The 27,562-nt window shown below is 56.5% G+C and overlaps 3 protein-coding genes across 12 annotated transcripts in view; 2 read left to right on the top strand and 1 right to left on the bottom strand.

The window, feature by feature from the left end:
• Positions 1-701: 701 nt before the first annotated feature.
• DCTN6 (dynactin subunit 6) lies at positions 702-2,803 on the top strand. 2 transcript variants are annotated; one of them, XM_074903921.1, is made up of 7 exons: positions 702-981; positions 1,133-1,218; positions 1,304-1,409; positions 1,783-1,871; positions 2,076-2,123; positions 2,394-2,536; positions 2,643-2,803. In XM_074903921.1, the coding sequence occupies exons 1-7, from the start codon at positions 959-961 to the stop codon at positions 2,739-2,741; spliced, it is 594 nt and encodes a 197-aa protein (XP_074760022.1). In that variant the 5' UTR covers positions 702-958; the 3' UTR covers positions 2,742-2,803. The 2 variants fall into 2 exon arrangements, with proteins under 2 accessions (XP_074760022.1, XP_074760023.1); XM_074903922.1 differs by having other exon boundaries at positions 704-981; positions 1,154-1,218.
• Positions 2,804-5,039: 2,236 nt separating this feature from the next.
• On the top strand, positions 5,040-19,552 carry RBPMS (RNA binding protein, mRNA processing factor). 6 transcript variants are annotated; one of them, XM_074905253.1, is made up of 9 exons: positions 5,040-5,158; positions 11,909-11,986; positions 12,534-12,572; positions 12,714-12,776; positions 13,508-13,658; positions 16,525-16,594; positions 17,972-18,077; positions 18,840-18,945; positions 19,416-19,552. In XM_074905253.1, exons 1-8 carry the CDS (start codon positions 5,096-5,098, stop codon positions 18,843-18,845), a joined length of 576 nt encoding a protein of 191 aa, XP_074761354.1. In that variant the 5' UTR covers positions 5,040-5,095; the 3' UTR covers positions 18,846-18,945; positions 19,416-19,552. The 6 variants fall into 6 exon arrangements, with proteins under 6 accessions (XP_074761354.1, XP_074761351.1, XP_074761352.1 ...); XM_074905250.1 differs by lacking the exon at positions 19,416-19,552 and adding an exon at positions 14,546-14,676 and having other exon boundaries at positions 18,840-19,345; XM_074905251.1 differs by lacking the exon at positions 19,416-19,552 and having other exon boundaries at positions 18,840-19,345.
• GTF2E2 (general transcription factor IIE subunit 2) overlaps positions 16,814-27,562 on the bottom strand; it is a 44,263-nt gene continuing 33,514 nt past the window's right edge. For 2 of the 4 annotated variants that reach the window (XM_074905255.1, XM_074905257.1), the window contains exon 9: positions 19,483-27,251. The gene's annotated coding sequence lies outside the window, so the exon portion shown is untranslated. Of the gene's footprint in view, positions 16,923-19,482; positions 27,252-27,562 lie in introns of those variants that run through there. The other 2 variants (XM_074905259.1, XM_074905258.1) reach the window with 2 other exon arrangements.

Here is a 27,562-nt window from a genome sequence, read left to right on the forward strand (position 1 = left end):
CTCGGGGAAAACCCAGGACTGGGCCCGGCCCTGAGCCCCAAACCACCCCCCTGGGCCTGCTCCGAGCCCCAGGACCGGCCCGGGCCGGGGGTCTCCTCTCCCAGCACCCACCGCTCAGCCTCCGCTGCCGTGACCCCAAACGGGCCCGAAGATTCGAGTCCCCAACACCCCGCGGCTGAGTCCCGAGCCCCCCGGGCCCGCGTGTGGCGGCGGGACGGGCCCGGGAGCCCCGGCGGGGGCGGGCGGTGCTCGGGAACGGGCCGGGGGGACCCGCGGGGCGGGCCCGGCCCCGTGTGGCTGCGGGCAGCTCGGGCGGCGCCGGGCTCCGGCCCTCTGGGCTTTATTCCCCGGCGCCCCGAGACCCGCCGGTTCCTCTACCGGCAGCGCGCCCGCTCTTCCTCATCCCATCCCTGCAGCAACTACGCCACCGGGGCCAGGCCGCGTCCCGGAGCAGCCCCGCTGGCCCCGCCCCCGCCCCGCCCTTTCAGGCCGATCGCCCCCCCTCACCTGGGGGGCGGACACCGCCTGGCCGCAGCCCCGCCCACCGGGCCTGGGGGCGACGGCGGCCGACGGGGGCCAAAACTCCCCGGGCCCCGCCCCACGCAGCCACTCTGGGGCCCGGCCACGCCCGGGGGGAGGAGGGTCCGCGGGTGCGGGCCCTGCGGGCGGGGCGGGGCTAGCGGGGGCGTGTCCAGGGGCGGGGCGGCCCATCTGCTGCGGGGTCCCAGCGCCCGCCCGCCCGCCGGCAGCGCCGAGGACGGTGCAGGCAAACCCCGCCTGCCTTTGAGTTGGGGGGTGGGAAGGGCCGCTCACGGGGGACCCCCGCGTCCAGGGCAGAGCGCAAGGCCGCGGTGCACGACCCCGAGCGCCGCAGTCCTCGCCCCGCTGCTCGGCCCAGCGCAGGCGCACCCCACCCGCCGCCCGGCACCGCGCAGGCGCCGCCGCCGGTATCGCTGTCATGGCGGAGAAGGTGCAGAAGAGGTGAGTCCCGGTGCCGCCCCCACACCCCCCCCAGGACGCGGCGAGGTTCCCGCCGTTTCTCCCTCCCCACATCTCCGCCCGCTGCCCTCAGCGGATCCCGCCCTAACGCCCCCGTCCCCCGCCGCGGGCGCCCCGGCCGTTCCCCTCACAGACCCCCCATCCGTTCCCGCAGCGTGAAGATCGCGCCGGGGGCCGTGGTGTGCGTGGAGAGCGAGATCCGCGGGGACGTGACCATCGGTAAGACCCCTCCCGCCCACCCGGATGTGCTGCTGTGGGCATCGGGGCCGGCCGTGGGGTGACGCGGGGCTGTTGCTCTCGGCAGGGCCCAGGACCGTGATCCACCCCAAGGCCAGGATCATCGCCGAAGCCGGGCCCATCGTCATCGGGGAGGGCAACCTGATCGAGGAGCAGGCCCTCATCATAAATGGGTCAGTAAAAAGCTGCACGGTGCGCACAGGGCTCTCCAAGGGGGGGTCGTTTCCCAGCCCAGCATCTCATTTTAGGGCAGTCAACACCGCTAACCCTCCTGGCACAGCAAAACCAACTGCTGTGAGCTTGGCTGTGCATGTGGCACTGTGCCTGGGGAAGAAGTGCTCCCTCTGTGAATCCTTCTCCTGCTGACAGAGGAGAAGCATCGTTATCCTGAGAGTGAGAGACCCTGTGCAAGAGCAAGCAGTCTCGCAACCCTGACAGTCTGGCTGGATTGAATAGGATATACGTGGTTCCCACAAAATTGAGTTGCCAAACAGGACAGTGTCTTTGTGATCTCAAAACTTGAAATACCTTCTTCTGTCTTTGTAGGTATCCAGAAAATATTACGCCAGAAACTGAAGAGGTGGAGCCCAAACCAATGGTCATTGGCACCAACAATGTTTTTGAAGTTGGGTGTTGTATCCTTGCTGCGCAGCGAGACAGACCCTCTGATACACCACACTCTTGGGTCGGTACAAAGGGGAGCATGTGTGAGCTCTCTTGGGGTTTAAACAGCCGAGGGTTATTTAAGATGCAGGGTGTTGTTTTGAAAACAGCGTTGGGGTTTATCTTTTGAAATAAAAGCAAAACATGTTACAGTTTTCTTTAACAAGGATCTGTAGATTCCCAAGCAATGAAGGTGGGAGATAACAACGTCATCGAATCCAAAGGTACGTCTTGGCTTATCATCTTGCTCTTGTAGATGCTGGGAACAGCGGAGGCTCACATGGGGTTGTCTTGCTCTAGCTGAGGCCAAACCGCAGCTTGTCACAAAGCTGTGATTTTCACACAGAACCCACGTGTTGATACTGCCTTGGTGGGACCTGGGCTGAGCTAGCTCTGGCTTCTGGCACTGAGCAGCTGGTGGTGTTGGTGTTTGGTGCTGCGGGGTTTAACCACACCCCGGGCACGACTCTCAGGGATTCCTCTTTCTCTGGCAGCATTTGTCGGCAGGAACGTGATCCTGACGAGTGGCTGCATCATCGGGGCATGCTGCAACATCAACACTTACGAGGTGATCCCTGAAAACACCGTCATCTACGGGGCCGACTGCCTCCGCCGTGTCCAGACCGAGCGGCCACAGGTGGGTGTGACACATGGGTGACACGCTGTCACCCTCCCGTCCTCTGCAGGCCGCCCTCGCTGTGACAGCGGGGCCGCTGCCTGACCTCCCTTACCTCTGTTCCCAGCCCCAGACGCTGCAGCTGGATTTCCTGATGAAGATCTTGCCAAACTACCATCACCTAAAGAAAACGATGAAGGCCACGTCCACGCCTGTCAAGAGCTGAGCTCCTTGTGCTAACTCCACTGTACGTGCTTCTTTTTGGGAATAAAATGTCATCTGCTTTTCTGCCAAGGGGGGACTGCAGTCCTTTCTGGGTGAGGTGGGGCCGCAGGGTGCTGTGCCCTGTCATACAGGGGCTGACATGGCCGCTTTCCCCTTCCCTCACCTCGGGGCGGGTGTCCCTGTCCCTCGGGGGCAGTCCCAGTCCTTCCCCAGCCTGCCGGCAGAGGGGGATGGCTCCACACCGGGGGACAGCTGTGCTCCTCAGAGGGAGGCGTGTCCTGGCCCTGCACCCCCAAATCCCTGCGGGTCGTGGGGTGGGAAAGGCTCCAGCACTGCTGCCACCCTCTTGGCCCCCGAAAGCTGCCTCTGGCTCAGCCTCCCCCTCCCAGAGCGGCGTTGAAGCTCCTCCCGGCGTCAGCCGTTCTGGTGAGCTTCGGATGTTTCCCCGCTTCCCAGCCGGGCTGAGATTCCCCAGGGATGTTGTTTACAACTTCCCCTTCTATCCTCCTACAACACAGCCTGACGTTTTGTCTCTGCACGGAAGGAAATTGACGTTGGAGCAGAAATTCCTGTAGGAAAGAGAGAGAGGAGCAGATGATCAGCAGCCGCCCACAGAGGAAGCCCAAACACCAGCTGGGCTGCAGGCTGTGGGGTTTTGGTTTGGGACCAGGGGTTTCAGGAGGGACAGACCAAGGCACAAAAGCGATGCAACACCCACCGGAGCCAACTGGATTTTCTCCCTGAGTACAGGTGCAGGGATACCAAAAATGAAAACCCACCTTTTTTTGGCTTTGTGAATCCAACTGCAGCTCTTCCCCAAAGCCAAGCCCAAAGGAGGGCTGCGGATATTGTGCCAGCCACCGCCGCCTCTCCGGCCCACCCCAGCAGCCCCAGCCAAAGCTTTTTCCAGAGATACCCACGGAAGGGAAAACACATCTCTCTTCTCCAGCTTCTCCCCTTGCCAGAAGATAAGGCAATCTTTTGCTGGGAATTTACCCCAAAAGCAAGAGGCTCCCATTTGGGTAACTAGATCAGTCCTGGCGCCTTAGATTCCCTCTCCAGGCTGCCTGCCCTGGGAGCCAGCCGGTTCCTATTCCCCCAGATCCCGCTAGCCCAGCTCCTGTCCATCTCCCTCCCAGCACAAGAGGTTCTGCTCTGTATATCACCGCTGCTGGCAGCCTGGAAACCCTCGGCTCTGAGCCGGCGGCCGGGCTGAGTCCATGCGGGCAGCTGCCCCTAGATCTGTTTTGGCCGCTGAGATGTGGAAAGGCGAGCCATGACCTTAAACACCCGTTCGCTATGAGCCCTCTGCCACGGGCAGGATGTCCTTGGCGTCACCTCTGGTCCCTGTGTGGTGTGCATGGGCAGCATCTGCTCCGGATGCAGCCACTGGTGAAACGTTTTTTGCCCCAAGGGTCCCCGTCACGCTGCTCCAGAGCCGAGCACAACCCTTCAGGACCACAGTCCTGTCCATGGGGATGCAACAGGGATATGATCAGCCCAAAAGCAAGATAGGAAATTAAGTGAGGAGGAGGCAAGGCCCACCTCAGGCTCACCTAAAGCCCAGCCTAAGCAGGGAGCAGGGTGGGAGCCTAAATGTGGCCGTGGGCCAGGTGGGAGGGGTTGTGGGCGGCTCAGAGCCCGGGTGAGGCTGGTTGGGATGATGAGCCCCCACCACCCTGACACAGTGGGGACCCTCCTCTAATGTCACCTCCCTCCCACCGTGGCCAGCCCCTGGTGCCCCGCTCCCTGGCCCACAGCCAGCCCTGCCCCTGTGTCCCCCCTCCTGTGCCCTGTGTCCCCAACACTGTCCCCTCCTCTGCCCCACAGCCCTGCTGCAGCCCTGTCCCTGGGACTGTGTCTCGCGTCCCCAGACGTCTTACGACCCCAAAACCGGGTCCCATCTCCCCAGCCTCGTGTCCCTGGGACTGTGTCCCGTGTTCCCAGCCTTCTGTCCTGCATCCCCAACCCTGCATCCAGTGTCCCCAGCCTGTGTCCCGTGTCCCCAACGCTGTGTCCTAGACTGTCCCCCATGTCCCCAGCCTTCCATCCCGTGTCCCTCGCCCTGCATCACACACCCCATCTCCCACATTCCGTGTCCGTGACCCCGTGTCCCTCGTCCCCAGCACCCCCCTCCCACCACCCCCGCGCCCCTCCATCGCTCCTTCGTCCCCCCGGCCCCCTCCGGCCGCCTCCTTCCCGTCCCTCCCCCGTCCCCGGCCCCCGCCCCGGCCCTCCCCCGGTCCCCGCCGCCCCGCCCCGGCCCCCCCGCTGCCCGCCGCCGGCCAGCCTTCCGCACCGCCCGCCCCGGACGCGGCTGCCGCCGGCGGGACGAGGAGCCTGGCCGGACGCACCATGAGCAGTCTCCCCGCCGACCGGGAGGGCGGCCCCGCCGACACCGGCCTGCCCGAGGAGGAGGTAGCGGGGGCGGGGGGTTGGGGGGGGGGTCGGGGGTTTCGGGGGGGGGGAGAGTTTCCGGCACCTCCCGCCCCCCCCGCGATCCCGGGGCTGCGCTCCGCGGGTGCCCGCGCACCCCAGGCGGGGGGTGGGGCCGCGTCGGGGGGGTCCCGTCGGTTTTCCCGACCCCAGGTACCCGGGGCTGCTCGCGGGGCGGGGGGGGGAAACACAGGAACGGCGGGCAGCGCATCTCCCGCTCCCGGGGACACCCACACCCCCCCCGGCGGGGCCACCGCATCCCCTCGGGTTTCCCCGCGAACACTCCTCCGCCTCCCCGGGGAAGCCCTCCGGGCGCAGGGGAGCCCCGCTCAAGATATGCAGCTCCCCGGGGTGGTGGTGGGGGCAAAACAGCCTCACCCCCAGCACCCGGGGCCGGTGCTGGGCGCTGGCGGGGTGGCTTGTGGGGGTGACAGTGACGGTGGGTACCGCGCGTCCAGCAAGACTTTGCGTCTCTCACCCCAAAGATGTACGAAACGCTCTCGTCCCCACGGGAGACAAACCCCACGCCCCGCCACGGAGACGAGAGCGGGATTTCTCCCTTGCAGCCGCCAAGTTCCTGGTTTTGCCCATGACCTTGAGATGGGAATTTGGACTTTGGGAGGGTGAAAGCAGGCAGATAGTATCTCCTCCTCGCCTTTCACCCGCTGGGCTGCTCTGGCACGTCCCTACCGGCCTCTCGGTGGGGTCTCAGCTTGATCCACAACGTCGGGATGCGCCACAGCTCCGCTTGCCTGCTGTCACCTACCTTGATTTTTTTTATTCTAGAGGCAGTTTCGGCCTGAAACTTCCCAAAGTTTTCCCAAAGCGTGCCAATAATGGGGAATTTTTCCACTGGTGGCCTCCCCGGGTGCAAGGCAGATGATGCTGCCAGGTCTGTGGGGGGGATATGGCGATGTGGCTCAGACAGGCACGGCGGTGGGAGATGTCCATGGGGGCCTGTTGCCTTTCACAGTGGCGTGGCACATGCTGCCCTGGCAAAGGGTGACCCTTGCCCTGCTCCCAGCTGGATCCGGGGGGCAAGCGGCCAGCTATCACACTGCTGGCCCTTGGGGACCCCCTGACCTTGTGAGCAGCTTTGCCCCGGGGGAAAGTTGGACATGAGGAGCTCCTGGAGGGGACAGCTGTGAGGTGCCATAGTCCCCTGCCATGCCAGGGATGTGTTAGGAGGGCGATGGCCGCTCGTGCTTGCACACTGGGCTCCTCTGGTGCCAGGCAGGTATTTTCCCCGCACGAGTTTTTGCTAGTCCTGGCTGGAAGAGCCGGTGCTGATGAGTGTTTGCTTAAGCACAGGGAAAGGGGGTTGCCCAGCTACTGCGCCCTACCTCTCCCCTCCCCGGGGCTTGCCTTCCAGCCTCATGTCCCCCCAAAAAAGAGGGACAAGCAGGACCCGTGCTAGGGAGGTCAGTCAGGCTGCTGCCAGGTGGGACAAGTCCTGGCTTTGGCCCCGTTCCTCCTGCCTCCTCCCCAGGCTGGCAGGAGTCCTGCTGCCTGCTCCTAGCACCCCAGGGTGGCCTCCTCATCCTCTCGCCTCCCCACACCGGGAAGGACCCCCCCCGGTGCGGGGGAGCTGTTTGCTGGGGAGGGTTCCCAACAGAGGAGTCTGTCGGGGGAAGGCAGAACAATTTGGAAAGGAGGTCACGTCACTTCAGCCGGGTGACAACAGCACGTAAAAGGCTCGACGGAGGCCTTATTTGGTAGCAGAGCGGCTCCGGAGAGCCCAGCTCGTGGCCCTTGTCCCCATCCCATGCCAGATCCATCATCCCGGGAGACCGGGTGTGGGGAGGCAACCCCAGGGACAGTTTCTGGGGAGAAGGTGCCCAATGAGCAGATAAGCTTTGCCCCCATGACCCCTGTGTGGCATCCGCCCATGCCCTGCTTTCTTTCCTCCTTTAAGCGCGGGGTCTGGAGGGTTTGGGAACAAGCCCCGGGCGGGACACAGCCGTGCGTGACCCCCACCCGTGCCCGCTGCTCCTCTGCTCTGTTGCAATCCCCCATCTGCTCCCTTGGCTTCTCACTGGCTTTTCCTCCGCTGCTTCCTCGTTCCAGCCCCAGCAGCTCTGGACTCGCTCTTCCCTAAGGGCTGCTCTTCTCCCCCCCGTCCTCTGCTGGATGTTTGGCTACTGGTTTGGAGAAATGGCTACGGGTGGCAGGGTTGGAGGCTGAGCCCATTCCTCCCGCATCCCAGGGTGGAGGAGCCAGAGCCAGCATCCCTTGGCCTCAGACTTGTTTATGTCGGGGAGTTTTGCGGGTTGATGGCGTGCGTACACACAGCCCGGGAATCTAAACCCAGCTGAGGAGGACGCTCCATTAGCAGAGAGAGTATTTACGCAAGGACTAATCCTGCCGCGGGGGAGGCAGCACCCCACTTTGCCGGGGAGGCGGGGGGAAGCTCCGCTTGCCCTGTTTTACGGCTCGATCGCAGCCCCGTGCCATCGCCTTCCTGCTCCGGCTGCCCGGCGGTGCCTCCCCGGCGGCGGGCAGTCAAGCGACTAATCGGCTGGTGGAGAATTAAAAGCGAGCCCCTGCTGAAAGGTGGCGGACAGGGAACTGGGGCTGAAGGAGGCGATTAAATGCCTTGTGAATGAATCACCCGGACGCCTTCTGCCTCTCCCCTCCGGCCCCTGGCCTGTTAACGTTTACTGGGGGTGGTTTGCGCAGGGGCAAGGGAGCGTGACCATGCCAGTGGGGCACCCGGCATCCCTCAGGGCACCCGGCATCTGATGGGGGTCCAAGGCAGGCAAATGCCTCCCTGGTTCCTGCTTACCTTCAGGAGACAAACCTGGCTTGTGGCTTCATGTGAGGGAGGAGGAGGGCTGCCAGCACTCTGCCATGAACCTCCCCAAGCTGTGGCCATCCTTAAACTGTGGTCTGGAGACCCCAGTCACCTCTTGGCCCAGGTCCACACCTCTCCTTGCGTGTCCCCAGCCCTGACTGTCCCAGCAAACCCCCCTGCCCCGACCTTCTCCAGCACCCCTTAAACTGGCCCCAGATGGGACATGGTATTTTGGGGACAGCCTAAGGTGATGGTGGGACACAGAGGAGCAGAGTTGAGAGGGACAGGCCAGAAGCAGGATGGAGATGGCTTCCTAGGGAGAGCAGAGTAACAGAGGCTAAGAGAAGACATTCTGTGGGGACAATAAAAGCCAGAAGAGGACAAAATAGGAGCAAAGCGGCCGAGTTGGGATCCAGCACCCCTGGCAAATCTGGGAGCTGTGGGGCACAGCAGCAGGAGCAGAGGAGGACCGTAGCAAGGGGACTTTGTTTGTGTGCTCCTTGTGCCATCCAGTAGCTGTCATCTCTGCTGAAGGAAATCAGTGTGGTGGTCACCTGCAAGGTCCTGCACCCATGGCCAGCAGCTTCCTGGAGCAAACATCAGCACTTCTGACCTGAAAGAAACCTTTGTTTTCACTCCAAATTGTAACAAGAAGGAGAGATGGAGAAATGCTCCACCAAGAAGAAACTGAAAAATGTCTGCACAGCAGAACTGAAATGAAACGGCTGGGGCTGTCCTAGACTGGGGGTCTCTGGGCTGCGGGAATCCCACCGCCATGCTCGAGCGCCCTTTGCTAATCCTTGCTCTGGAAGCTGTAGGTCTGGCCCTGTCCTGCAAGACATTTGGGAGCACGTCTTGCCTGATCCACCTCCGAGAAGGGGTCATTTTTCTCTGTGGAAGAACATATGATTGCCTGATGGCCAGCAACTTATCTGATAAGGCTTTTTTTTTCCCCCTCAAGGGCAGGATTTTGCCCTGGGAGCCTTTCTGGTAGAGGATGGAGGCTGAGCCCCTGGGATCTCTCAGCACAGGAAAGCCTGGAGCAGCTCCCTGCGGGCTGAAGCTCCTCTTCCATTTAAGGGCAGGAGTAATATTTCCGCCTAAAATCTTTCCCTTGGCAAAAGGATATCCGTCCAGCCTGCTGGGAATTATCCCCGAAGACTCTCCTTTTCTCTGCCAGTCCCACCTCGTTTTAACGCAGCCCTAATCCTCCCACCTGCTTGTTACCCAGCCCAGCAAAAGGATGCTGTTTATGCAGGACCTACTCAAACATCTCTGGCTGGGTATGCCAGCCCCCTGGCACCCTTCTGTGGGGTGCAGACAGGAAGCACCCATGATCTCTTATCTCCTCCCTCCCTCCCTCCCTCCTGGCCCCAAAACGTCCTTTTGGGGCTGGAAACCAGCTGGGGGATCCTTTGGAGCCCTTCTCCCTCTCTCACTCGCCGCTGTATAATTTTACGGTTTAAAACTTGGCCGACCCACATTTGAACTTTCAAAGAAAACAAGTCATTACCGAAGAGAAGCCCTTCCTTTGCGAGGCTGAATTTCGGAGGGTTTTTCAGGGTCTTTTATCTCTCCCATCTCTCTGCCACATGGCTATGGGGCTAAATGACCTAGCAAGCTGGGCTTGTAGAGGTTTGGATTTCAGGCAAATTGGCAGTGGGTTCCCCTTGGAGCTGTCTCTGATGTCTGTGGTGTTTCAGGCAGCTCCTGGGGGAGAGGGGGGGCAGGAGGCCAGTGTGCTGGGCAGGACCAGAGGCTCGAGGGATGATGGAGATGGGAGACACACACCACGCAGGGATGATCAGCTTCTGTGGGAGACAAACCCAGCTGGGAGCTGGGATGTGTCTGGTGAGCTGATTCCCTGGATAGCAGTCATGCTCAGGCAGACCTGTCTGAAGGGGAATATTTTTTTCCCTAGGAAAGGATAGATTTGCCTTCTATATGTCCAATTTCATGGATGCAAGGGAAGCTCCTCCGGATTAATCCCTCCCCAGGCCCTGCCAGAAGAAATTCGGGCAGTGTCTCCACTGGGAGACTGTGCAGCATTGAACACCTTGGGATCCTCCCTCAGATAGGCAGAAAACTGGCAGGGGTCCCCCAAGGCCCCTTGAGGGGGGGGCTTCCAGCCGACTGTGGATGGTCCCAGTAGAGGGGTGGGCTACCACAGCTGTGCCTAGCTGCAGCCCTGGCTCAGGAAAGGGGGAGGACATGCCCACGCTGATCCTATCCAGCGTGGAGCTCTCAGCATCCCTCTGGGCAAGGCTCTGCGCATCCTTTCCTGGCCGGAGCAGGGCTTGCTTTCCGAGAGGAGTCAAGCACCAAGCACAGGATGGACATACGTTTATGGCTAGCTTGTTTTCTGGCAGCCCCCATGCACCCAGCAATGGGTGCCAGCAGCCGTGGGTGCCAGCAGCGATGGGTATCACTTGGAGCTGTTGACACAAGGGCTATATGCAAACGGCCTCGAGTACCTTTTGTTATTTAATAGATATAGGTCAGCCAGAGGTTTTGTTACACAAAGCAGGAATGTTTGCTGCTCCCAGGCTGGGAGATGGGGTAGATAGCTTATCTGCAAGAGAAAGAAGAAATGTCAGCAGAAGAATAGGCCTGGGCTGGCTGTTTCACGGGGGAGGCAGGGTGCCTGGCCAAAAATAAAATAAATAAAAATAATCAAGGTTTTCCCCTCCTTCGGGCCAAATCTGTCAGCTTGGCACCCAGGGTGGGTGACCTTGGTCTAGCCCCTCCAGACAAGCTCTCACAATGCATTTGGGTGCCTGAAAAAATCAGCTAGAGCTATCAAATACCACAGATTACCTCCCAGTAAGATGCTACGGGAAGCAGCAGGAGCTGGGCTGGCTCACAAGCAAGTCTGCAGCTGAGGGGGACAGCGAGGCAGAGATGCCACTGATACAGGCACCATCCTTGGGTGCTGCAGGGAGAGCAGAGCTGCCAGGTGACAGCAGCCAGGGTCAGACCCACACACAGGCTTCAGCCTTGCTACGTAAGCAGCTCCCCCTGCAGTAAAGTCTGAGCCTAAATACAGTGCAGGGATCGTGGGCAGGGTGTGTGGGTGAGGGGGCTCAGGTGGCACTGGTTGGGGCCATCATCAGCCCCAGGCTCCTGCAGGCCCCTGGCTATCGGTCACCAAAGTGTTTGGATGAGATTTTGGGGATGAGGAGAGTGGGACCGGCAGCAGATCCAGCCGTTATTCTCTCGCCCCACACCGCTCCCTCAGTTACAAGTTGGTTGTAAAGCAAAACTGTCTGAGCATAGACCTTGCCCAGGTGGGGTTTGCCCATCCCCAAGGAGACCCATATCCCCCTTCAGGGTCAGCCGAAGCAGTGTTTTTGCGAGCAACTCCAGCTTTGAGGATGCTGCACCACAGCAAACATTAGATCCACCCAAAAAGAGTCAAAACCCCTTAAAAGGTGACTTTTATAAATCAGGGACAGGCTGCTTAAAATCAGCCTCTTCCAAAATAGGACCATTCCTCCAGGAGGAAGAGTTTGGGTTTGCTTCTCCTGGTCCTTAATGAGCTGCTGCAATTGAAGAGAGACAACAGGCATTGTCTGCAGAGTAAGGGCTCTGCTGGGGATGCCAGGAGAGATCCTGTTTGCCAGACAGGGGTGGGAAAGTGCTGGGATGCTGGCAGCCTTTTCCACCTGGAGAGCGCTCAGTGCCATGAGGACGGGTCTCGGTTACCTTTCTGTGGTGTCTCAGCAGCTTGCTCTGCGGTCACTAGAAGGATGGGGATGCCTCTCCCCAAACTGCTACATCCCCCAAGTGTGCCTTAAGGCTTTTAGCTGCCCATGAGGTTCCCCTCGGGCTGGCATTGTCCCTCTGGTGTGCTGCCACCTAAGGCTGTGGGAGGCGTGGGGTATCCCTAAGTTAGGGATGAGGGAGGGTTCCCAGGAACCTCCTTTCTTCTTTTCTAGGTGAGGACACTCTTCGTCAGCGGGTTGCCTCTGGACATCAAGCCTCGGGAACTTTACCTGCTCTTCAGGCCCTTTAAGGTACCAGACTGGGGACAGGAGAGAGGGGCTGGAAGCATGGGGCTGACCCCCTGCCCCATCCCCATGGCCCCACCAACCTTGGTGGGATCTGGGAGCCAGCTGGTTTCCCCCCAAAATTCTAATTCAGTCATTTTATTCACAGAAACAAGTTTCTGCACCTTTTTGTCCCAGTAAACCATAGGAAAATGTCATTGGGCACTTCGATTACACTGGCATTTTAATTGCACATTGACTTGCACCCCATTTAGCAGCAAAAGTGTGTTGGCTGCAAACTTTTCCAGTCTCTTCACCCTGCCAGACCTGCAGCTCAGACACCATCGCTTTTCAAACATGAAGGATGACATTATCAGGCATTCAGCATCCCTACAAAAATCTAGCAGCAGCGAGACCCCATGCTGGTGCTGAGCCCTGGCAAGCTCCCCCTGTGCCCACCTGATGCCCCCCAGTCGTGGGGCTGCTGGGTGATGGATGCAGAAGGTTTCTCTTCAAGGGGCAGCTGAATTGCAGGGATCTCCACCAAACATTCTTTTTTATTCTTTTCTTGCAGGGGTACGAAGGGTCTCTCATCAAACTCACCTCCAAGCAGGTAGGAGCTGCTCAAAACAGGCTGAGCATCCCACGCCATGCTCCCACCCTCCCCCGGCACCACCAGTCTGCAGGGCGGGGGGGGTCCCCCCTCTGCTCCTTGCCAGTCTGATTGATGGTGCCTCCTCTCCTTCCTCCGCAGCCCGTGGGCTTTGTCAGCTTCGACAGCCGCTCCGAGGCAGAGGCGGCGAAGAACGCGCTGAACGTGAGTGCGCCCAGCCGCTTCGTTTTTTCAGGATTTTTTTCCCCTCATTTCCCCATGCCTGGATACTCCAAATTTCTCCATCCCAGAAACGTATGTCTCCCGCACAAGCTGGCCTCACCGCATCCCCATCCTTCCAGCCAATCTCCATCTGCATCCTCCCTCCTGGGGGGGCTGTATCCCTTTTGCCTTTCCCAGGGCCATCTGGGAGGGCTTGAACCCTCAGGATTAGAGCTTTAGATATGAATCAGTGAGAGACGCCTTTCCCAGCCTCTCCTGTTTCTTCAGTGGGAAAAATCCCAAGTAAAGCTCCAAAAGAAAAATCAGCTTTTTCCTTTAGCAGCTCCCTCCTACCTCTGCAGAGTTAACCGCCTGAAAACAGTCACGGGGAGAACCGCGTGGAGTCTGTTCTCCAATTCCTCCCCGGGTTTTGGTTTGTTGGTTTGTTTTTTTGTTTTTTTTTTTTCCCCTTGTCTTCATTTTCAATGTAAAAGGTTTTTTTTTGGCTCCACTAATCCCTCTGGATAAGAGTTCGGCCTTGCGGGATGCCGACTGCCAAATATGGTGCCGATGCTAAAGATGCCGGAGGAATGCGAGCTGCCTCGGGGCCCGGCAAATTAGCTCATTTCAAGGCTGAAAGTAGAAAAAAAAAATAAAAATTGGGAGTTATTTTTTCTGCGGGGCTGGCATGCGGCAGTGCTTGCCCACCCGCTGTGCCTCCTTCCCTCCTGCAGGGCATCCGCTTCGACCCCGAGATCCCCCAGACACTGCGGCTGGAGTTTGCCAAGGCGAACACCAAGATGGCCAAGAGCAAGTTGGTGGGCACCCCCAACCCCAGCACGCCTCTCCCCACCGCTGTACCTCAGTTCATCGCCCGGGAGCCCTGTAAGTACTGGCTCTGGCTCTCCTGAGGGAGCCCTGCACGGTACCCTCCGACCCACCACCACGGCAGTGCCGTCAGTTTTTGGGGTGGCAGGCGTGGGGGTTGTCCCCATTCTCATTTGCCTCAGGAAAACACTTTATTCAGGCAGTTTGATCTTGTGCAGAGATTATGGGTGGAAGGAGTGATGCCAGGCCCCCAGGGCGGGATGCTGGAGGGAGCAGGGATGCAGCAGGGTGGTGGTGATGGGGAATGCCAGGTCAAATTGGAAGCAGCAGCATGTACTTGCCGCAAGCTTGGTGGCATGTGCCAGCCAGTGGCCGAGGGTCCTCAAAGGTGGCTTGCCTGCGCTGGAGAGGACCCAGGGGCAGGTGACAGCTGGCTCAGCACAGCACATAGGAGTGGGACGAACCCGTGGTGCTGCTTCACCGCGCCGGGGTTTCCGAGTCATGGTTAGGGGTCTTGGCAGAGACCTTGGCAATGTTGCGTCGTACTTGTTGCCGCTACTGGAAGAGCATTTCTCGTGCGGATGCTGGTTCCTCTCCTTGCTGCTGCGCACAGGCATGAGCCGCACACTCTCTCTTGTGCCTGCCGACGCTGGATCCCTGGGGTAATTAAACCTCTCAGAGACAAGGAGCCCAGCCCAGCCTCCCCTGGCAACGCATCCAGCCCCACAGCATCGCTTGCGGCCAGCTGAGCCCCGTGTTGGCTTTGTGGGTCGGCTCTCGCCAGTGGCACTGGCACGCTGCACTTCTCCGGGGGAAGCTCTGCTCCTGCTCCCACCTGCTTTGGAGGGAGAAGGAAGGACCAGCTGTGCTGCTGAGCAGTGCGTGGCATGGCGTGGGCCGCCGCCCGTTGGTCACCGTTAACTCTCCTTCTTCTTTTCTTGCAGATGAGCTCACAGTGCCTGCACTTTACCCCAGTAGCCCTGAAGTGTGGGGGCCGTACCCTCTGTACCCAGCGGAGTTAGCACCTGCTCTACCTCCTCCTGCTTTCACCTATCCCGCTTCGCTGCACGCCCAGGTAATTCAGACCCATCCGCCACCACTGCACTCACCCTCCCACCCGCCCCAGACCCCCTTCCCCTTGGTGCTCGCAGCACCACTAACCTCTGCCCCGCTAACAGGCACTCACTGCCCCCTCCCTGAGATTTTAGGGATGGCACCCAAGCCCAGCGGAGCGCTGGCAGCGGACAGCGCCTGCCTCTCCCCAAACACCTCTCTCTGCCTTCCTACCTTCACTCTCGCCCACGCCAGCAGCAGGCAGGGAGGGAGGGATGGGGGATCTCACTGGCGCTGGACCATCCCCATCGCTCCTGGCACCCAACGACCAGTCTGGCTGCCGGCGTGGTGCAGCACGGGGGCTGCCGAGGCCCTGGCCGCCCCTTGAGCATCGCTGGGATGCGGCTTGCTGGACGCGGGGCATGAAGCAAAGCGACTCTGACAGAAGGAGAGGGCAAGCGAAGCGCAAATGGAGGACCCATCTTTTATTGACGAGGCGCTCTCTTGTCACAAGTGCTTTTCTGCTGGCTGCCACCGCCAGTGGCAGCACGTGGCTGTTAAAAATTAACTACCTGCCCTGGGAGAGGAGAGGGGAAAAGAAGAGAAGTGGAAATGGAGGTGTCGGAGGATTTCTTTGTAGTGCCAGCCCTTGGGATGTTTCCCAGAGCAGCATCGCGGGGATACCGGGAAGAGATGCGCACCATGAGGGGAGGAATGGGCAGCTGCCTCCCCAGCAGCCACGCCGGACATCATCCCAGTTTTCGCTTCTCACTGCCAGCTCTGGCTTGGCTGTGAGCAGGAGGAAATGAGCACACGGAAACAGATTTGCCAGATAAGCTGCATCCGAAAGGCTTTTGGCCCTGGCCCACTGGGATTGAGCTGGGTTGTCTGGAGCCGCCATCACTGGGAGCCGGAGGCAGCCAGGGACTGGCTTGAGTGGGAGGGTGAGGAAGAGCGCTTGGCGTACAAACCAGCCGCAGCCTTTGGATGAAACTCCAGCTTTTCAGGCCCTGCTGTTTATAGGAAGAGCAGTGGTAAATATTATTGCAGCTACATACTTGCCTTGTCAAATAACCGCTAACAGGCAGCACCTGCGCTGCTTGGGGGGCTGGGGAAATGGCCAGCAAAGGAAATGGAGGCGTGAAGAGGCTCTGAAGGCCCTCTGGGAAAACCCAGGTTGAGACCTGATGCTAGACAGTGTTAGAAGAAATATTACCTGTCATGGTTATAGAGCCAGTGTGGTGGGGAGGATGGTGGTAGCACCTTCCCCCTTGCCCCAGGGTGCTGCAGCAAAGCACGCAGCGCTCCTCTGCTGGGGGCCGCAGCCTGTCCCTGTCCCCCACATGGCTGCCAGCGTTGCGGGTTGGGTGGGGAGTGTTGAAGAGGGGTGCCGCCACCTGAACTGGAGCTGCTTGCTGCAGGGTGGCCTCTCCAGCCAGGTCCTGCAGAGAGTGGCGGGACCAAGAACCTCGGGACAGCAGGGCTGACGTGGCGTTATCCAGCAAAGCACTGAGCGCCCATGGGCAGGTGCTGAGAGCCGCTGGGTTTTGGCGTCTGACATTTCCCCCCATCTCATGCAGGCTTTGCAGGCGTTAAGAGGGGATGAGCCCACTGCCTGCGCAGTGGGGCCACAGTGCTGCCCTGCCGTCCCCACTTGGTCCTGCTGCAAGCAGTGATGCCGGGGGCTGCACTCGGCCCCTGCCAGTGTTACTGTCTGAACTGGAGCTGGGGTGGCTGTAGTGTTTGCACTTCAACATCCCTCCACCGTGTGCCTGGGGAAGGCCAGGAAAGGGGAGCCCAAGGGCAGCCTGCTCTTGCCAGGGTGAGTGGCCATCACCCCTCTCACCCTGTGCCCCTCTTGTCTTTGCAGATGCGCTGGCTCCCTCCCTCAGAGGCTGGTTCTCAGGGCTGGAAGTCCCGTCAGTTCTGCTGAATGCCGGGTGAGTGTCACGTCCTTGTTCCGGTCCTCCTGTGCTGGCACGGTGGGCTGGGGGCCACCTCCATCCCTACCCTGAGCTCCCCCCTCCACAGCTCTCAGGGTCTCTGGCAGCTCAGGGTGGGTGGCCAGACCCTATGCCCACACTGGTGAGGCCAATTTCTGGCAGGCACCATAGGTCCAGGCACCCTCTTTGCCCCCAGGAAGGGGACGTCTCTGCCACCGTCTACCCCAAAGCTTTCCCAGATATCCTGGGGCAGGATGGAAAGGCAGGTCCAAGCTGTTGCAGCAGTGGAGGCTGCATGCCCAGGGAGTGTAGCAATGGCATGGTCCTGCAAATGAAGGACAGGGCTGCTCAGCTGAAGGCAACCTTCCACCTCCCAGTGCAACACAAACATTAAACCTTCATGAAAACTCTCCTGGCAGCCTGGGGTGGTGGGGCTGCCAAAATGAAAGGCATGGCCTTATCAAGTGCCCAGTTTGATGAAACCTAGGATGTCTTCAGATGGAAAAAGCCTTGCAAGATATGCTCTGCAAATAACTCAGCCTTGCGTGGATAAATAAAGAGGATTCAAATGGAAGAGGGGAAGGAGGCTCAGTTGATGCTGACATCGCTTGCCCTGTGATCCCAGCCTGCCTGGACCATCCCAGCTGCCATCCCCCCATGCTGCCGCTGCCTGCTGGGAAGCCTGCGCCACGTCCACACCCACCTGCGGAGAAACCCCTGCGGATCCAAGGAGGTGGCGAGGCTCCGGCATCGGCTGCCCATGCTCCCATGCCACTGCTCTGCCTGGCCCCTGCAGCCCTGCGCTGCGGCCATGAGGCTCACTCACGCGGGGAGAGCAGGAGGACTGGTTGTGGCTGTGGCCGACCCAAGACTTGGGATCCGCAAAGCATTCACTGCCTTTTTTAAGCCCAGCAGATACAAATAGGGAGCAATGAGGATTTGGGAACCAGTGGTTCTTCCAGAATATGGAACGTGCCAATATTTTCAGCTAAAATGTAAGCAGAGCCGTATCTGGGAAGTGGAGATGAGTGAATCCCTTGGAACAGATCCATCTGCCTGCAGCAACCCTGGTAGTCGCAATGGGTGGTTAAGGATGGAGGGTTGGGGACCCCCTGGCTCCCCACTAGGCTCCTCCAGCCAGGAAGGGGCTACAAGCCAGGCAGCCATGGGTTTTGCTGCCCTCCTGGCTCTCCTGCCTGCATCCCACCCATATTTGCCATGTAAAGCTCATCAGGGCAAGGTTAAGCTGCAAACTACCCTGTTAGGAAGTGCTGACCCTGGTCACTGCAAAATAACCTCTTGCTGCAGCACAGCAACCTCAGCCCCTGGCTGCCCCTGCCAGTGTCCCTAACCCTCTGCTGTGTCCTCTTACAGGTCTCAGGTGTGTGATGGTGGCCTACAGTCAGTCTTGTGGGTATTAACGGAGTCTTCCAAGGCGGCTACTGGGTTGGCATGCTCTCCGCAAAACCACAGTGTGCTGGTAAGGCTGCAGCACGGTGCCCGGCTGCGCCAGGGGGATGCAGCCCCTGGGGCTTTGCTGCTTTGGGGAGGGGGTAGAGGGCTGAGGAAGCCAACGCCATGTACCCAAGGAAAGGGGCAGTGAGGTGGGCGTGTCCCTGGGATTATCCCTGCAGGGTGGTATTGCTGCTGCTACAGGACGACGTGACCAAACCGTGGCTCTGCCATTCCCGCGTTTATCGCTGTTATCTGGGGCCAGAGTTTCTACAGCCGAGGAATGCCTCTCGGCTTTGAATTACCCCCGGTAATCTCATCTCACTGCCGTCCTCGCTTCCTTTCCTGCCTTGGATCAACAGAGACTGAATTCCTCTTTAAGTGCAAAATTCACCTGGGGACTTAACTCTCAGCTTCCCAGCTGGTGCCTCCTCAAGTTAAAACCCCAGGGGCTACAGCCAGCGGGAGGAGCAAACTGGGATCAGCGGGGTCTTCCCCTCTGCCTGGCCCACCCTGGGGTGCTGACAGACCCAGCTCTCCCCACAGGCATTTCCCACCTTGACCTTTCCCAGTTAAACAACTGTCCTTGGAGCACAATGCCAGAACGAGCTGCTCTCTCTTCCATTTCCAAAACAAGCCTCCCTCTCCCGATGCTGTGGCACGCTTCCCCACAAAGGCAGAGAGATTAACCACAGCCCCTTTTCTGCTTTGTCTCAGCCCAAGATCACGGCTGCTTTTGTTGTGTTTTGTTTTTTTTTTTTCCTTTTAACACCTCTCTCTGTTGTTACAGGCTTGAAAAAAAAAACCACCTCACACAAGTTTGGATTCCTCCAAGACTTTCCCACAGCCTCTATCACACATCTGCTCTCCTAGAAGAAAAACGAAAAGCATAACTAGTAATAATATTTTCCTCTTTTACACTGTATATTTGTAAGAAAGAGTGTGTTACTTCTGAAAGCATGGTTTGACAGGCATTGCTGTAGCGTTTGAAAAGTCTTTTCAAACAGAACCATAGGAAAGCAGACTACAAAAAAAAGCAAAATGAGAGCAAGTATTTTTATACCAAACCTCCTGAACAGGACAATCTTACACTGGGTCAGACCACAGGATTTGTGTTTGACTTTCGAATGCGTGTAATTAAGACTGTCAACCCCCCCCGCCCCATCTGCATGTTGAAGGCATGATGTTGATTCACGTACGTGCAGATGTTGAGATGCACGATTCGAGTTTGTAAGAATCGTGCTCCGGCTGTGTCGGCAAGACCTCTGCAGACACTTACAGTATTACCCTTTTATTCCCAGTTGCACCAAATGACAACCAGGCAGGACAATCAGAAACTTTCTTATGGTGATTTTTTTTACCTTAGGGCTATGTTACTAGCTTGCTGCGCAAAGCTTCGGCATGGTACAACGGCTCGGATCAGGGATGGGCAGAGACAGCCCGCACATGTAGCAAGGTGACAATTTGCCTCCTCCTCCTGCCATGACTGCTTGAAGTTGTTACGGGCAACATAAACTGCTGTATGAAAAAAAAAAACAATAAACCCCTCGGTTCGCCAGCTTACTGGAGGTTGGGCACGAGTCCCGAGCACGCCGAGGGGCTTAGACACGTGCCTACCATTACGCCAAAGTACTGGGCTGAACTGGGGTTCTAGCGTCAAGGTTATGCCGGTCTAGCGGCTTGCTGTATAGCATTTCCATGTGCAAAGACAAGAAGGGAGGCTGCTAACACCCTTGGGGTAGTAACTGTAACCTTTACAGAGATAGCATACCAGCAAAGAGACTGCCTGATATACTAGTCTCTCCTCCTTGCTCCAGCAGGAATTTGGAAAAAGAGCAAAGTAAAGCAAACCAAAACCTCTTTTCTGTTTCTTGCAAAAGGAGGCACAAAACTTCTCCTTTCATTGCCTTTCCCCCCCACCCCATCCCTGCTGCAGAGTAGACCCAGCTCAGCCGCTGCCCAGGCTTTGCCATAACTGGTTTCCCAGCTGCACTGAAGACACAGGGTGCTCATGGCCTTGTTAACCATAATAACCTTTTTCTTCCTCCTTCCTGTTGTTCTGCGGGTGGGCCAAAATAAGACGGCTGAGATTTTGGCTGCCAAAGCCGGGGTGGGGGGTGAGATGGTGCAATGGGAAACTGTCCCATTAGAGTCTTCTGTAAAAAGTGGGATTGATAAAGGCAACGTGAGAAGAAATCAATTCCAAGACAAACCTCTGAGCAGCTCTAAAAGGAACGATACCAGCGTTTCCAAGCAACGGACTAACTCTTTTAGCAAACTATTTCCTGTACTTTGTCTTGTGGAGAGGAGAGAAGCTTCCACATTGTCTACTCGCTTTTGGAAATATGTTTAAAGGTACTTTTCTATTGTAATTTTTTAAAAATAAAACCAGTGATTATTATAAGTTACATGCAGAGCATTGTCATGTGCTGTGTATCTGGTTAGGAACAGGGAGAAGGATCCCAACACACACCCTTCGGGGCCTTGGGGAACAGCAGCCTCCTTCCTCCCTTTGGGTATTTGCAGGCAACACTCCTGAGGGATGGGGTGATTTTTCAGGGCAGATACCATCGTCCCACTTGGATCTCTAGGAAAGCTCCAAAATCCAGGCTGGAAGGATCAGCAGGATTTACAGAAATGTCTCCAAGTTTACAAAGATGTTATCAGTTAGTTTTTAAACCTACTAATCTTGGCACTGAGCACAGGAGCTAAGCTGCGATTTTCCATGAGCTCAGCCACAGCAGAGGCAAATGTAACCTAGAGACGAATGGCCAGATTTTTTATTTTTTTTTAACATGCTGAGAATTTTTGAAAAACTCTGTTCCTAAGCCCAACCTAGAAATTCCTCCTCCTTCTTCCGCTCCGCCCCCGCCCTGATAAATGTGACCAGCGTCCTCAGGAGCCTCAGCCAACAGGCCAGACTCCGAAAACAAAGTACCAGGAGCAAGCTTCAGCTTAGCAAACACAGCCCAGAGAACAGCGTGCAAAGGACATTATTAAAGCAGGCTGCAAACTGTTGAGAGCAGAAGAAAAAGGCATGGTGGTGTCACTCGAAACCCCCGGCTGGCAGGGATGAGCTGGGGAGTTAAGCCCTTAATGTTGGACGCTAATCCACCCCCAGCCTCCCCAAGTCACAGCTTTCTTTCCGAGTTGCATTCAGGGGAGAGCTTTGTTGGCAGGCCCGGGGTAGGAAGAGAAGAGAGTGACAAGCTGCGAGCGCAATGCGAACATATTGCTCAGCCCAACTGCTATTCAGAGCGGCGGTAACTGGCCGACACCACTGTCCCAGGCACCGCTTCAGCAAGACACGCAGATGCTTTTGGGAGCGGATTCAACAACAAACATCCTCCAGCTACGAAAGCGATGAAACACGCACACATCCTCCGGGACTCTGCTTGGGCACAGCATCTGCTTTAAGATCTGCCCTGCAAAAGGAAGCGGGGCCTTGCTGAAAATATTTAACATCTTGAAACTTTTTTCTTTTTTAATTTCCCCTGTAAGCCAAAAAGTTTTTGGCTCCATGCTGACTGGCATTGCCCTCATTGGTGAGGGGTGGGAAAGGCAAGCCACTCACCCGGCTCCAGCATCCCCTTTGCCCGCGGTGACCTTTCCCCATGTGGCCAGGGGAACAATCCTTCCCTGTGACCACCAGGGCGCTTACAGGAAGGCCTGAGCTGCTGGCTGACACAGGGAGATTGCAAAACGGGACCAGGGACTGCCAGGCCAGTGCTGGCATACAATACCAGGGGTAAACCCTGGGGGTATGAACAGGCAGAGCTGGAAAATGTAGCACTCTCATTGTTTCCACTTTCCCAAGCCTTTCTCTCCCCATCCCCCTAACACCAAGGCTAAACTCGGGGAGGGGGGGAGGGATGCAGGATGCGAGCGGCTTCCTCCTACCCACCCCTGTATCCCAGCAGGCAGCAGGCTGAAAGCAACGGACAAGGCAGGGAACAGGTCAGCAGAGTCTGCAGAGAAAAACACAGCGCTAACTCCCCACATCAGACACACACAACTGAGCAGCAGAGGAACAGGAACAAGACAGGAGAAGGAGAGCTGTATCTCCCAAAGGATTGTATGGGGGGGCAGGCAGCCAAGCAGCAGTGGCAGGGACTAGGGGATCTTGCCGCGGGAATGAAGACGGGCCAGCCGGGGCAGGGAGAGCAAAGGGCAGACAGAGCCGGCGCCAAAGCCGGCCGGCAGCACCCGCAGCCCGGACAGGATGGGGAGGAGGAGCAAGCCTAGCATCCAAGGGCCTCCTCAGGAGAGGTGGGGGGAAGCAGTAAGAAGACTGGGAGAGGAAAGATGAGATAGCACTTGAGTCTGGCCAGGCAGCTTTAGAGGCTGAGACACAGGCTGGGAGGGAAGCCGGCAGTGAAGAGCAAAGAGATGGCTTTGTGAGGACAGCCGAGGCTAGGGTGAGGGTGCAGCACTCACCGTGGATTTGCTCCAGATTCTCAAAGCTTGGGGAAATTGAGAGGTGTCAGCCAGCAAGGGTCACTGCCCTGCCTGAATGCTGCCAGGCAAGGCTGATCTGTGCTCCCTGCCAGCACGAAAATGCTGTACACACTGGCGAAAGCACACCGCTAGAGCATCGTCCGTCCCACCGCCCTGGGAAGGACGGGGATAACTGTACACAGCGTGCACAGTGCACCTAAAAGCCTGAAGTTTGCCCTGGGATCGTGCCTGCAGCTGAGAGCCAATTCCCAGGCCAGGCAGTGCCTGCACCAGGGAGACATTTCAACCCAGGAAGATGAGCAGGGTGCTGCAGATGCGTGCCCTACGCTGTTATCTGCCTCTCTGCCATGCTCATGCTAGAAACCAAGATGATGGTGGAGCTTAAAAAGCAAAGCTAAGAAATACCATTATCAGATGCCCAAAATGCTTCTTGTAAAACATGGGCAAGTCAACCATTAGCAGAGTCTGGACTTCATCTCTGCAGTCTCCATAATTAATAACTAGCTCAGGAGGGAATGGAGAATACAACCTAACTGACGGAGGCAGGAGGAAATCGCACAAGTACTTCAGGCCTTGGATATAAGCCCAGAAGTGCAGGTATAGTCAAAAAATTAACTTAATGGAAGAACAAGCTCCTGCCTTAACCATCCTTTTCCCCTGCTGTGCTTGCACTCTGCACCATGTCCAACCCTTGAGGATGGGAGTCTAACACGTGGGTCCCAACCACAGAGGCACTGATGGGTTTTCAGTCACAGCTGCTTTTTTCTGGGCTGCTAGGTAACACAGAGGCTACTGCACACACTTGCAAACCAAAGCAGCAGAAAGCAAGCCAGCGAGAAGCAAGAAGAACTGCTCTTCCACCAAGCTGGGCAGCACTGAAGGAACCAGGGCTCAGACCCACAGAAGCACATGCGTAAAAGGGGCCACAAGGGATCTGACGCAACCTCCCTCTTGCAACATGAGTAAGAGATCTGAGCAGCCTGGTCTTGTCTGGGCAATGCTTGAAACCTCCATGGATGGAGTCACCTCCCCACCAGCTTTTTTTTCCTAATAACCAAGCCAAACTTCCCACGTTCCCCTATTATATCATCTGCCATGGCTGCCAAAAAGAGTTTGACCACATCGTCTTCCTAATTGCCCTTCACATCGCTGTACCCGTGATCAGATATGCTCCCAGCCACCTCTTGACCACACCAAGCTGTTCCAGCTCCCCAGTCTCCTCCTGGGCCCTCTGTCCCCAGCTCTGATGGGCGCAGAAGCCTCAGCCAGACCCTCCTCAGCATCCCTGCATCCCTCTTGAATGGCAGCAGGAGGCCCAAACTGGACACCGTTTCCAGGTGTGACCTCCCCAGTGTTGAACAGAGAGCCAACAGCTCTCCTTGCTCTGCTGGCCCTTGCTGGAGTGGCACAGGCTGCACTTGCCTCACTGGGGAAGAGAGCAGCTACAGCTATGCGATACCCAGCACAACAGAGAAGCTGCCTTCCTGCCAAGAGTCCTGCTGTGTCCAGACAAGCCCTCTCTTCTGGGGAACTGCCATTCTTCCTTATCTGCTTTAAGGGGATGTGTCCAGAGAGCCTGTGCAGGACTGACAAGACAGACATGGTTAGGAACTCACCTACGAAGCCAGAACAACAGACCCGAGAAGCAGCCCCTCTCTCCCCTGGGAGGAGATTGATCCCCAAACCACCTGGCCTTCTGCATTACAACAAAGTGCCGGCCCAGGGCTCTCAGCTGGCATGACGCTGCCTTCTGCAAGCATCTCTAGAGCCAGAGTGGGCAGGGCTGTAGCAGTGCCAGCTACCTGAGGTGGCCGGGAACGCTGTTTTCAGTCTGATCCCTCTCTTGCTGATAACTTGGCAGCAGGCCTCAACAATCCAGCCATATCACTGACTTTACCAGCACCAGAAAGCCAGTACCCAGCATAATGGGGTCTGTACTCTCCTCTCCCTGATGTTGTTAGTGGTTAGCCTTGATGGTCTTAACCAGTCAAGAGTAAGCACTCAACTCTACTGGACATCCTCCCCCAGATGCAGTAGCTGCCAGAGGCCCCCGAGGCAGTAACACACAAAGGAATTTGGGCCTGGTACATTAGCAGCGACCGGAAAGCAAGCAACCAAGCTGGAAATAATGAGACGTCAGTACCAGAGTTGCTTCTAGTCATCTGCAAATGCAAGCCCCTCCTCAGCAGCAGGTACCGGGAGCCCAGCTCTCCCTGGTGGCCCCGCACCGCCTGCCCATGCTCATCAGAAGTGACAGCCCTCGCTGGCTACATCCACGTGCAGGGTCTTTATACCATTTGTCAGGGCTCCCTTGCCTCTCCCTCCTCTGCTCTCTAAAAGCCTTGAATGATCATGATGAATTATAGATTAGCTCTGGTACACACTGCCTTATGTCAGTTTTCTCATTCAACCATACAAAATCCTGCTGTTTTCCATCCCCTTCCAGAATGATCATCGTAATTGAGGAGGAGGTGGAATAACTCTTCAGTTAGAGCAACTTTCAGGAGAGAAGCCAGTAGAGCTCTGTCTTTAGAGATGTGACACCCATAGGCTATTCAGCTTGTACTTTCAAAAAACAAGAGTGCTTTTATTTTGGGGGTGAGGAGGAACAGACAAAATAAAAGGTCTCGTTCACATAGACAGACACAAAGAAGTCCTAACGAGCTCCTCCTGAAGGGCCAGTGCAGCCCCCCATCCCCACGGGCATGTTTGCTGACATGACCTATGAGGTTACCTTTTCAGAAGCAAATCCTAGACCGGCAACACCCGGCTAGAGAGGAAAAGCTATCAGCGATGTGACCCTGCTTACCCCACCAGCTCACTCCTTCCAGTTTCATCACAGTGAAATTGGCACACCTCCCTCCCAACAAGATGAACTAGTGTAATACTGAGCAGCCAAGAGGCCTGAGTGCATGTCTCTGTCTGCTTGCAGACCTCAAGAGCTGTGTTCTCTTGGGAATAGCTCTAGCAACTGCTGCAGATACTGTCCTCGCAGCCACAGGCTCAAGATGTAATCGTGCAAGCAAAAGGATAATCTAAGACAGCTAAGATACAGCTCAGAGAGCTTTCATCATTGAGAAAGAGCATTTGTCTTTTCCCCAGAGCCCTGTCTGTATGTTCATCAGCATCACCAGGGGTGGGAGATGGATGTCTCTCTGCTCCTGGCTGATAGGGCAGGGCAAGAAGAGAAGGATGCTGCATCAGAAGAACTGCTCATCAGTGCCTGCATTCCTCCATCACCCCAGAAGATTAGAAAGGCTCAAATGACAGCCCTGCCAGGACTGACACACCAAATCCCGGAGCTAAGGGAACATGCATCACCCGAGGAGCCTCAGGAGAGTGGAAGCGGCCAGTCCTCACCTGGCTCGGACAGGTAAATACTGCATTGAGATGGGTTTGCCAAAGAGCCTTCCTGAAATGCATGAAACAAAGGTGCCTGCCATGGAATAGATGATCACTGTAGGTCCCTTCCAACTGAAATCTATTCTATGTTCTGTCTTTGTCAAGGGCAGCCTGAGTCCCCTTATCTTCCTGGTTAGCAGCAGATGCCTCCAGAGAATGAAAAGAAAAATGGAGTAAGAGGCCCACAGCCCCCTGGAGAGAGCATGATGCCTCTCAGCAGCCCTTGGCACTGCCAGACTGAGGGAAGAAGGATTTTGCCAAAGACAGTGAGCTGAGAGCATGATGGTTTTGGCCACTGGGAGAACCATCTTGCCAGACACAAAATACATGAGAATACCTTGGAAGAAGAGGAATTAGGTTTAAGATTTTAACAGCTGTGAACTCTTATGCTGAACTTCATTGAAAAGCCTGATTTGAATATTATGCTGTGAAGAGACTGAAGTGGACTGGAGCAGTACTAAAATGGTTTCAACAAACAGACTCCCATCGATATAGTCTGAGACGTTTTCAAGTTGTACCATTTGATTTTTAAGAGGTCTTGGAAAAAAAATGTAAGGAATGCTGAGAGCATCTTCGACAGAGAAACAAAACCCAACTCCTGAAACCCACACAAAAGAGAGGAGCTCATGCTTATTTTCTGAACTTGTTTTCTTCACGACTGCTTGTCGATATTCCCTATTACCTCTAACAGGCCAGTGTGAGCATCCCTTCAGCTATTTTTGAGTCTGTACCCTAACAAGCTGTAAAACTCATTATGCCCTCTCTGCTAGTACAGCAGAGAAGACTTTCTCCAGTGAGACAAAGCATCTAATCCAGTCTTTCCAACTGCACATCAACTGGATCGTTTTGTTCCTTTGAACATTGGAGCCTGACAATGCCAGCACAGCACGCAGAGCCAGCAGTCAGTCTTCCTTTCCTGCTCTCCTATTTTCTGACCTAACATATTTTTCATCTTTGAAAGTAGCTGGAGGCGTTTTCTTTAGAACCCCCTATTACCTTAATTACTTGAGCAGAGAAACAAAACAGGTAGCCTACCTTATGGTCTGCTTTGCAAGCTTTGGTTCATAGAGAAAAGGTAATGCTAGGTAAGATGACTGGGAAGTTAAACCACCCCAAAGGTATGAAAGGCAACTCAGAGCTCACTAAGAGCTCTGCTTTTGTCTGAGTCCTACCACCCAAAAAATCACTGCTCAAAAATGCAGCAGATGGAAGGGAACCTTTTTTTTTTTTGAGTGAAGATGACAGAAGAGAGGTGAATAGTTTTGCAAGTGTGCCGTGGGTGCTTTAAAGCAGAGCTGTAACACAAAACTAAAAAGCTCCAAGACGAATTGCTTGTGCTGACCTAGAAGATAGAGGAAAGAAAAAGAGTTTCAAAACCAGCTGGAGCAGCATGCTTTTTTATACACACACATATATATATATATTTAAAAAGCATAAAAAAATTAGAAGAAACCTCCCACAGGCATTTAGCAACTCTTTAAACAGGGCTGATATGTGCAATGCTGGAAGTATTGTCCATATCTCAAAAGAGCAGTCTTTAAAATCAGGAGAATAAATGCTACACGTCCAGAAGTATATTTCTCCTCCTGCACTTCCCCAAGCAGACATAACTTGTTCAGTGCGACAGCAACAAAGCCTTATTCTTCATCTGTT

The sequence above is a fragment of the Athene noctua genome, chromosome 4 (genome assembly GCF_965140245.1).
Source record: "Athene noctua chromosome 4, bAthNoc1.hap1.1, whole genome shotgun sequence".
Classification (NCBI taxonomy): Eukaryota; Metazoa; Chordata; class Aves; order Strigiformes; family Strigidae; genus Athene; species Athene noctua.